This window comes from Macrobrachium nipponense, chromosome 11 (assembly GCF_015104395.2).
Source record: "Macrobrachium nipponense isolate FS-2020 chromosome 11, ASM1510439v2, whole genome shotgun sequence".
In the NCBI taxonomy this organism is placed as follows: Eukaryota; Metazoa; Arthropoda; class Malacostraca; order Decapoda; family Palaemonidae; genus Macrobrachium; species Macrobrachium nipponense.
Window position 1 is genome coordinate 83,008,634 of NC_061087.1, and position 11,982 is coordinate 83,020,615.

The 11,982-nt window shown below is 36.3% G+C and overlaps 1 protein-coding gene across 3 annotated transcripts in view; it reads right to left on the bottom strand.

The window, feature by feature from the left end:
- Positions 1-11,982, bottom strand: part of LOC135206462 (serine/threonine-protein kinase BRSK2-like) — a 633,157-nt gene that overhangs the window by 525,240 nt on the left and 95,935 nt on the right. The window contains exon 1 of one of the 3 annotated variants that reach the window (XM_064237841.1): positions 6,943-7,193. The exons of 1 other annotated variant lie outside the window; for it this stretch is intronic. In XM_064237841.1, coding sequence (XP_064093911.1) covers positions 6,943-7,030 — 88 coding nt within the window. In that variant the 5' untranslated portion in view covers positions 7,031-7,193. Of the gene's footprint in view, positions 1-6,942; positions 7,194-11,982 lie in introns of those variants that run through there. One more of the 3 variants, XM_064237847.1, reaches the window with a different exon arrangement.

Genomic DNA, 11,982 nt, shown 5'->3' on the forward strand with positions numbered 1-11,982 from the left:
TAATAATATATATATATATTATATATATATATATAGAGAGAGAGAGAGAGAGAGAGAGAGAGAGAGAGAGAGAGGCGGAAGACGACACCCGAATGCGCGCATAATCCCATGCACAGAATGTATGGGAGCAATCCGTACGATGCACCAGTTTCTTCAGCCAAGATCCAATCCGTGAGAGTCAGAAAAAAGCGCTGTATGATTCACGTCGATGCAAAGGGTAGGTCAAATGTTCGCTCACGGTCGCCTTCTCTTTCAGTGGGGGCAAACGCTATTCAAAACTGGTAAAGGAATGGGTTTTTTTTTTACGGTTTTTTACAATGTGCATGATGCTAAATCATGTTCGTTCTTCTACTTGTGATTTATTCATCTGTTGAACTCATGTTATTTTATGACAGTTTCTCTCTCTCTCTCTCTCTCTCTCTCTCTCTCTCTCTCTCTCTCTCATATCATAATTACTTACTATATGGCTATAACATATGGTTCCTATCAGTCTCAGCTCTCTCTCTCTCTCTCTTCGATCTCTCTCTTCTCTCTCATATCAATTACTTACTATATGGCTTACAACATATGGTTCCTATCAGTCTCAGCTCTCTCTCTCTCTCTCTATCAATTCTCTCTCTCTCTCTCTCTCTCTCTCTCTCTCTCTCAAAGCGCAGCAAACAGAGAATCAGAATTTTACTAAGCAACTGAAGGTAACATCAAAAGTTTAGCGATCTTTTACTAACCGTTTTCGACAGCAAGCGCAAGACAGTTTATACTACTGCTGCTAATACTACTACTACTACTACTACTACTACTACTACTACTCTCTCTCTCTCTCTCTCTCTCTCTCTCTCTCTCTCTCTCTCAGTACCTGCCCGAATCGATAATAACTTCATTTCAGTGTCTCCCGACACGCTAAGGCTGCATTTCCCCCCAAAAATGCTGACATTCGTCCTGTAAACAGGAGGTGGGGAATCGATCGGACCTCTTGTACTAGAGCTTGTCAGCACTACTTAGTTGTGATGAGGAAATATATTGACAGGGGAAAAAGGTAGAGCTAAATTAAGTATGAAAGTAGGTCGTGTTCTTACACATTCATAGGTACCTACAAGCTTTAACGCTGCTATACACGCCCAGTTACATCTATATATTATTATTGAGCATGTACTATATGTATGTTAGTATGTACGTAATGTTGATACGCATACGTTAATTCGTATGCAAATATTTTATTACTCTGACACACACACACATACACACACACACACACACACACACACACACACACACACATATATATATATATATATATATATATATATATATATATATATATATATATATACTGTATTGCTCTTGACATACATACATACATACGCACGCACATACATACATACATACTGATATAAAACGACAGCATTCCTTGAACACTGATGTAAATCTAATTCTAAATAATAGTTTTGTTATCTTAAGAAAACGATAACACCCAAATAGACAATCCTATGCTCAACACGAAAACTCCAAACAGACAACACTGTGTCGATTAAGAACGTCTTTAAAAGCCCAAAAATGTGATCCGCATTGTATATATATAAATTCAATGACTAAATATTTTGAGTAAGAGTATTTCATTCGACACCAATTTTCATCTCCACCAGACTGTATTTAATTCGACTCATCAATATTTTCCGAATTGACTCATTTCATTCGACACATTTTCCATTTTCTCTACCCAGCTGTATTGCAGTCGACCGATAAATATGTTCCGGATCGCACTGCTTCATATCAAGCACATTTTCTGAAACACTGTACTTTCCTGTCCCATCAATAACAGCAGCATGTTCGGCTAGGGGGAGATTTGACTTGGTGCATTGCACTGACGTTTATACTCTTATTATTCAGACAACGACTGAGACCATAGAGTAACGTTCTATTTTGTGCTTTGTACATTAAAGTTTGTATAAAGACCAATTAATATAAATGACCGATTACGTAAACCGTGGCCTGTTAATTTAAACACTACAAGTTTCAAGGAATATTATGAATGAAATGTAGCTTTACTGAAAAAAACCTTCGTGAAATTCTTTCTTGAAATACAAATAAATGCGAGAATTCAGACGGCACGAGTGTCAATCAATTTGGTCTCCTTTACAACAAATGATGCCTTTGACAGCAAAAACTTCCGAGTTCGATTAGTATTGCATTATTTGACATAGAAAAGTTACGTGGTTGAGAATGTATCTTCTTGCAATATACATTCTGTTCACCCCAAATAAATTATAAAATCGTCTGTCAGTTTCCCATTTATATATAAAAGAAATTTTTTTATTCACGATACCTGATCAAAGTCCAAATCAAATAAGCAAATTTAACGGACTATACTCCCCCATGATATAAATATAATTAGTGCAAAATATGATTAATTGTTTGTTCATCCATCCGACTACAATCCGAGTTCATTATTCACTGAGTTCACCTAACATTTAACTCACCTTTTTGTCAACAACCCCAATTTCCACCTAATCAAAGAAAGGAATAGCAAGAAATACGGGAAAAGGATGAATAGATTCAAAATATTCCATTTTTCATTTTATATTGTACTAAACGTCCAAACGATAATAATAATAATATAATAATAATATAATATTATATAATATAATAATAATAATAATAATAATAATAATAATAATAATAATATCAACCAACTCAAACTTATACTAAACTGAAGTTTACAATGTATAAATTTCAAAAACACCTTCAATGAGAAACTACAGGAAATGACCGACAGTAGTTGAATATGCACAGTAAAATATGTTCACCACGACTAGAAAATATTTCACTTTGTATATTTCACACAAATACAAGAACACATTATTTAATCAAACGATGAAGAAAACATAAGGAAAGAGACACCTTTAAACTGATCACTTGGGAATTTTCCAGAAATAGAAGAACACAATAATCTAACTAACGAAGACCAACATACAACGAAAGAGACTGAAACCGACACCTTTAAATTTAGAAGGTGAAAATCCGACATTTTTGAGAAAATGGAAGTAGAACCCCGGTAGCGCAATAAGATGCCACCGAACCCATCGTCATTCGATGCTGTTCCAATGGGTCTTAATTACGGGGCGGGATGAAATGTAATTCCAAGCTGTTGAAAGGGACTGTAATTCCATTCTACAAGAGATTACATTCTAATATTGTAAGGGGGGGATTTGTTAAGACTATGAAACTAATTAATTCCGACAAGCGAACGGGAATTGGACTAACATTATGCATCGGGTGTCAAAGTCTTTGGATGAGGAGCGCCTGTCCTTTGGTGCTACTACATTTCATCTCAAGATGACGACGAAGACAATTGTAATAACGAGGGAAGTGGAAGACAAACCAATAAGAACATCGACGACAGTAATAATAATAATAATAATAATAATAATAATAAGAAGAAGAAGAAGAAGAAGAAGAAGAAGAAGAAGAAGAAGAACCAAAGACAATACCAATAACGAAAATAACAAAAATAAGTCCGAGAGCGGCGAAAATTATAATAATAATAATAATAATAATAATAATAATAATAATAATAATAATAATAATAATAAAGTATCCCCTATACGTCATCCATCCACTCTGGAATACTATTGAAGAATCAACACTATAACCGTAAAAGACAAAGGCTTTCCAAGACTCTCTCTCTCTCTCTCTCTCTCTCTCTCTCTCTCTCTCTCTCTCTCTCTCTCTCTCTCTCTCTCTCTCTCTCCATCACGCATGCACACACACACACACACACACACACACACACACTATACGCCGCTCTCCAATGTGACTTTCAGATCATATCCAGACATCAATTAAAACTTACAGTGGACTATTTGTCACTGTGAAATATTCTGAGTCGTGACCCTTAGATTTAGAGAGAGAGAGAGAGAGAGAGAGAGAGAGAGCTTTCTCATTCCATTTGAATGACTATATTATAAGAACGATAAACATAAACAAAACAATGTTAACATCAGTGCGTTTATTGTAAATTTTGTCAACGCTGTTAACAGTAAAGTTTGGAATTAAATTTCGAATACCACCCAATCAAACCAACGAAGGAAAACAACAGAACTGTGTACCTCAATCCAATAATCCTATTTGTGAATGCATATGGAAAAGTAAAGTTAATTTTCACATTTTTCCCAGAATTATCAAACCAGAAACCGAAATATGTTGCCAACTGTAGTCTTTTTCGGTTGTAACTATCATTAAACTAACCTGGTAAAATCATTCAAATTAATTATTATCTATTGGATAACTATATTATCAAATATAAATGACGATCATCATAATTTTCATGATTATTACCACCGATGCTTTCAAGTCGGGTTTCACTTTCATTGGATGAGATGCCTGATGGGACATCTCCAGTCTCCTCTTTCTTTTACACTTTGTTTCTATTCTCATCAAGCATAAATCTTCATGCATCTAATCACATAATTAAGCACAACGTTAAAGCTTTCCGTCTCGATAAATGCAACTACTAAATATTATCTATCCTATCGGTAACATATCGAATTTTCTTTTATTTCCTGAACTCCAAGTAGATAATCAAATAGTAAAAAATGTCTAATATATGCAAATTAATAGATAATTGTAATCTTAAAGCAATATATGCAATTTATCAATACTACCAATTCTTAAAATATAAAGAAATGTATCTTTTATTTTACAGATACGTATACATACAATGTTTACTGTGTATTGGACGTATTTCTATATAAAAAAAAAAAACTTCGATCGTGCTCAAGTCCTCATACATAAAAAATAAATATTTAATTTCTATCTACCAAAACCATGAAACATAGTTCTATGTTTACACTCCCAAAAAAGATAAACGACGACAAAATGTTGTCCATTACCCAAATATTTAATCAATTCTAGACTGTTTATTCAAGAAATAGTAAACATTTTCCGTAATATAAACTAAATCCATAATGTTTACCCTCTACATGCATAAACAAATACTTGATGCTGTTGGCTCGACGTATTTACAGACGCATGCTGTTCCTCTTCCAATGTTATGGAAGCTACTCCTTCCTATACTCTTTTCGCAACAGCGAATGACAAAACGTATTTTTCCCCTCACGGATATAGAGACTAAACTTATCCAAAGCCATCCACAAATGAGTAACTCTATATAGTTCATTAGTTCATCTTGGATCCGACTTCGGTTTCAGTGTGTTTTCGGAACAAGAGACCATATTACTCAAAGTTTCATAAAATATTGTTGTAATTAAATAAGTCACCGAAGCGTCCAATAAACTTCACTACAATGTTTATGACAAACCAAACAGTAAATACAAATTGATAAGTACACTCGCAATAACTGTTTTAACTTTGTTTCAATGGAAAACGACCAAAAAATATGAAAAGACTAGCATATGTTTTAGTGTCTCCGTCTGCCTCTACGTGACAACAGCCGTCCTAACCCCATCCTGGGGTACTGAGACATCCTGAGAGGTCCATCTCTCAAGGACTCAAGTCCACTTTTAAAGTGATGGGATCGGGATAAGTATTCACTTTTCGTGTCAATGATCATTTCCAATAGTGTGATGAAAAAAAATATATTATTTGCATATCTATGTACATATGTCCAAACAAATTGTAAATAAATATATAAACTAAAATGCGCATAAAAGGCAATATAATTCTCCCAATAAAAATTTTTATCAAAGTGTACCGATTATCATATTTATTAACATTTTCGTTTGTATTTGGTATCAAAATACCATGACACCACGTGATTTGAAAGCGATCTTCCCATATTGTCCCGATTAGTGAAATTCTACGTCGCGTTTCTATAGCAGTAAAATAAAGAAGAGAGAGAGAGAGAGAGAGAGAGAGAGAGAGAAGAGAGAGAGAGAGAGAGAGTTATACCCACGTGTCATGATGTGGGTGAGACTGGGTAGCGGGTAAGGGAGGGGGAGGGAACAGGCAGGTAGGCTGGGTGGAAGTAGGCGTAGTAAAACGCTTAGGCTGCAGATGTTTAGACAGAAATATACGAATTCGTTTCTTAGGAAACGAGATAGAAGTGAAACTCATCGTCAAGCCAAGAAAGTTGCTGGTCTCACCGGGTCTTGAAAATGAATGCGAGTCGAGGTTATTAGTTTTTCATGTCATATTACTTTCACAGATGGAAAGCAATGTGAAAACGGCTTGGTGAAAGTAATGTAATTACGTGTTCTGTAATACAGCATTTCGGAGATGATATTAAACGTGAAAACCACTCAAATGTAAATGGAAAGAAAAGGGGGACATGATCAGTACCTGTTACTGCTATGAAACGTATTGATAAAGGAGACTGGTTTTCTTTTACGAGTAACATAAGGCACAAACTACAGAGCCCTTTTATTTGTCATACAGAGAGTGTGACCTCTACCCCATGCCACTCCCTCTAAAATACTGTTGCATCACAAATCATAACATGAGTGACCCTTATGTTAAAACGTGAGCTGTTATCGATATTACAAAATGAGCTGTGCTGACTTTGAACAGCAGAGTCTGGTGCTGAGAAGTGAATTGAGCAGTACCGCAGCATTCAGGCATGGTACCACACCCACAGCACTCCACACCATACACCGAAACCACATAGGGTACATACAAACTCACACACACATAGACACACACACACACACCCAACACGGTACTTTCTCGAAAGGGGCAAACTCAAATAAATCTGCGGGCACCGCACGACCTGTTTCATTTAATGCCGCCTCCGGACGAGGTTAAACGCTCAGGGCACATTGACATGGCCTCCCGGAAGGCACACTTTATTGCATGGGACATGACCGACGAGGAACGCAGGAGATACAGCTCGCTGTAACCTCCTGTAACAACAAAAACAAGACGGGATTGTTTTTTCGTTTTCTTTGGCGCCCGCTGCCTGAAAGTTGGCCGCTACTGGAAGCAACTTACCCGTCTGGCCCTTGCCCAGCGTCTTCTCCAACCGATAAGGGCCGACATATTGATGGTGGTCCGGTGAGTGATTATTCTCCTTCTGCATGATGAAGGTTTCAGGTAAATAATCCGAGAGCACATCAAACTGCTTAGCTAACACAAGCGAGAGCCCGCCAGCGGTCCCCCGCACACTCGGTCGCCATGTTGAAACTAGGGGTGGGCGGGATGGATGGCGCGGCCGCAGTGCGCACCCCCATCACCGATGGGGTGCACGATCAATAGAGTCTCTCTCTCTCTCTCTCTCTCTCTCTCTCTCTCTTTGCACAAACACCCGCCACTCTCTCTATCCCTCTCTCTTTTGCTCTCCCTCTCTCTCTTCTGCCTTCCGACACTGTCACGAGCACACACACACACACACACACAAACACAATTCCCTTAGCCCGACTCTCTCTCTCTCTCTCTCTCTCTCTCTCTCTCTCTCTCTCTCTCTCTCTCCAGCTGTAGCGCCTTCTGCACCCACTAGATGATAGGTCGTCCTTCTCCTGATGGAACCCCACCCTCTTCACTCTGGCCGGAACCACTCATCAAGATTTCAGTTCGGAGGAATCTTTCTCACTCTCTTTACGTAAATCTCTCTCTCTCTCTCTCTCTCTCTCTCTCTCTCTCTCTCTCTCTCTCTCTCTCTCTCTCTCTCTCTCTCCTTAACCTCAACATGACCAACTGAGTAGGGCAAGCACTTGAAACTAACTTCTACTCAAGATCTCTCTCTCTCTCTCTCTCTCTCTCTCTCTCTCTCTCTCTCTCTCTTCTTCAAAGGGCTGTAAAGGGGCCGAGCGAGACGACGGAGAAGACGCGAAGAAGAAAAGGAGGAAAGCGAGATGGAAAAACAGCAAAAAAGAACACGTATCAAGCCGTGACTCATCCGGACCGCACGTGCTAGCCAGGAAAATCGGTTAGCCACATAAATAAACATCGACCAATTCTGCCCACCTCTGAAATAAATTAGCTGTACCTACTTATCCCAACCTAATCTATCGCCTCATTTAATCAGTCTAAAAACCTCTCACCCAAATGGCAATAATAAAAAAAATTTGGTTGTTGTTGTTTTTTTTTTTTTTTTTTTTTTTTTTTTTTTTTTTTTTTTAATAAGCTTCCCGATGGAGAAAGGATCCTGTCTACTTAACATAACCTACTGCCTCCTTCAAGACCATCATAATTAAATAAAGAAAACCTTAAACATTTTGGTACTAAGAATGTGCTTGCATCTTCGGAATAAGGAACTCCATCTACTCAACCTAAGTTAGTCTTCAAGCCTTCAACCGCCAAAAATATTATAAAAAAAAACCGAGGCCAAATTTGCAGGAAAACTTTTGAAATGAAGAAAATTAAAATAAAATCCATCTCCTCAACACAAACTAACCTATTACCTCCCTGAAGCCACCAACATCCCTCCACCTCTCCACCACGCCAGGCACATAAAAAAAGGAAAAAAAAAAGGAAAAATAACCAACTAAAATATTACCTCACAAGCGTTTTTAGAGATTTCTTATTATGGCAAGGACCTTAGCCACTCGAAATAACTTGACCAAGGCCCTCATCGAAGCACCCCTAAGATCTCCCTAGGAACAATATTAACTCGAAACATATTGCTGCAAATTTGCATTGAAAGCTTCATCGTGATGGAATTCCCATCTATTCATAATAAATTAACCAAAAGCCTTATTACATCCAGCATACACCTCGAAAAGCAATAATTAACGGAGGAACTGACAGGTTCGATATAGCATTCTTTGAACAGTTACAGTACATTTTGATTTAAAACTTCACATAAAAATGAAAAAAACCACCCTAGACAATCTAACTTGACCAAAAGCTTTACAGAACCCAACATTTCTCTCAAAGAACGTTAACCAACAGAAGGGTGAAAAGTCTCCTATGAAAGAAATAATAAAATCAAACATTATATAATCAACATAATTCAGCCCAATGCCGTCCTTCATGAAACTCAAACAGCCTCTGAAACGATATTTATCCCAAATTTTTTACAGTAAAATCCTAAATATTCAATTGATCCTTTCGTGAAAAAGACTATCTATTCACCTAAACTTTAACAATTGCCTCCTTATTGCAAAGCTCTAAAAAAACATCAACCAACATCATGGTTGCATTACGTTTGTATTGAAACTTTTGATATCACTCTGAATATCACCTCTATCAATTCAACTTTACCTATAGTAGCATTTTACTGAGGGTCCCCAAATATAACTTGTACTACAATAACCCAGGCAGTGGTTGCCACAAACGTGTATTTAAGAACTCGTTTCCGTGATGACGAAAAGGCCGTCGTTGCCATAGCATCGATTTCCAAAGTCCCTTGCTCGGGGCCCAACGGCCCAGGATCGGTTAACAGAGGTGGTTAATTAATGCCGCGACGTGCTCCAGATCAGGAGAGCCACATTATGGACAAAAAGGATAAATAGATAAGCAATGGTACCTCCAAACCAATAAAGGTTGGATTTAACAATTTGCTTTGTTTATTTTGAGGCCGGGTAGGGGAAGGAGTGGGGAGGGGCGGCACTTCCGAATTTGATGTAGCAATACAAACGCCGCGGTTAAATACAAAACTCATGAACATGACAATGAGGTGACGACATCTCACAACCAATTTATGTTGGCATCAACAATTTCCTTCGTTCATTTTGAGGCCGGATGGGGGGAGGGGGAGGGGGGGCGGGGAGGGGGGAGGAGGAGAAGAGATGATTTCAGAATTTGATATGGAAACACACGCCACGAGTAAATACAGAACTCACGAACAGAAAACGAGAAGACGGCATCTCAAAACCAACGTACGTTAAAAACAACAGTAAGCTTAGTTTATTTTGAGGCTTGGGGGACAGAAATACGACGATCATCTGAAGCCATCGTTCATTAAAGGAGTAACAATGACACACGAAGAGACAATGACTAGCGGATATTAATAGCGTACTCGAAATATCTTCTCTGCTCCTTCGAGTGAGGAGATTAAGACGAACAAAAGAACTCGCTTTATTTATGTTTCTCGATGTTCATTAACAAACTTATTGGTCTGAACGTCGGGGCCACTTTACAATGAATGGTTGACTGATTAAATGCTATAGTAAGCTGACGTCACAACGATCATGGTCAGCGACCCCGAGCTTGCTATTGAGTCGCTTTGCTGTGAATAGCGTCTATTTACGGGATTTTCTACTGACTGACAATGAGTATGAAATGTGCACTGGTAGCGCAGGATATAAAAAAAAATGTATTTATCCAAATGACTGCAATTTCCTGAGGAGCCAGTTTTGAATGTTTAGCATTTATCCCTTAACAAGCATTTTTATTATTTCACTAGATGAAACCTATTCGCACGGAACAAGCACACCAAAGGCGCCAGTGACTTGAAATTCAAGCTTCTAAAGAATGTTGGTATGAACCTCCCACCCCACACTCCACACTGCAGCAGTAACTGATCATGATACATAGCCAGTGGTTTTTCATTGCCGTGGAGACGCGAACCTGCGACATCTGAGTGGCATACTCGACACTAACCACTATACCAGCGGAGTTAAAAATATAGTGTATAATATATATATATATATATATATATATTATATATATATATAGATATATTATATATATATATATATAGTGTGTGTGTGTGTGTGTGTGTGTGTTTGTGTAGATTTGCATTGCTACGACACTCACCACTATTCCAGCGGAGTTCAAATATATATATTTATATATATATATATATATATATATATATATATATATATATATATATATATATATAGATGTATATATATATATATATATATATATATATATATATATATATATATATATATATATATTTATATATTTATTTATTTATACATATACATATATATGTATAATGTATATATATATATCGTATATATTAATATTATTAATTATATATATATTAATATATATATTTATTTTAAAATATATACATATATATGTATATATATATAATAAATATATGTATTATATATATATATATATATATATATATATATATATATACGTATATATGCGTGTGTGTGTGTGTGAGTGTGACTTCATTAAATTTGCCTTTCTAATGAGGGAGATGCTAGGACGAATACCCAAATGCCATTGTCGGGACAATTCGTAAAATTTAAAGAAACATTAGAATGAAATCAATATAAAACGGTCAAATGATAATTAAATAAGGAAAAGGTAATAACAAAATATAGGAAAACGGTCAAATGATAATGAAATAAAGAAATGTTCAAATAATAACGAAAGAAAGGAAAACAGTCAAATGATAATGAAATAAAGGAAAATAGACAAATAATAACGAAATCAATGAAAACTGTCAAATGATAATGAAAAAAGGAAAACAGTCAAATGATAATGAAATCAACGAAAACAGTCAAATGATAGTGAAATAAAGGAAAATGGTCAAATAATAACGAAATAAAGGAAAACGGTAAAATGATAATGAAATAAAGAAAACGGTCAAATGATAATGAAAGAAAATGGTCAAATAATAATGAAATAAAGAAAATGGTCAAATGATAATGAAATAAAGAAAATGGTCAAATAATAATGAAATAAAGAAAACGGTCAAATGATAACGAAATCAATGAAAACAGTCAAATGATAATGAAATCAAGGAAAGGTCAAGTGATCATGAAATCAATGAAAACAGTCAAATGTTAATTAAATCAAGGAAATCAGTAAAACGTAAATGAAATCAAGAAAAACCGTCAAATGATAATGAAATAAAGGAAAAGTTAAATGATAATAAAATCAATGAAAACAGTCAAATGATAATGAAATCAAGGAAACCTTAAGACTTAGAGACACCCCCAAACAAAACCCATAGACATTTAATAGGAAATATGCAATAAAACAGCACAAAGACGAAGGATGGAAACAGACTTCATCGATCAAACGGAACGATACGCCCACCTCCTACAAAAAAAAAAAAAATGTTATAGTCGGAGAAAACAAAAGGAAATCTCACATCTTAAAGGGAAACGGGATTAA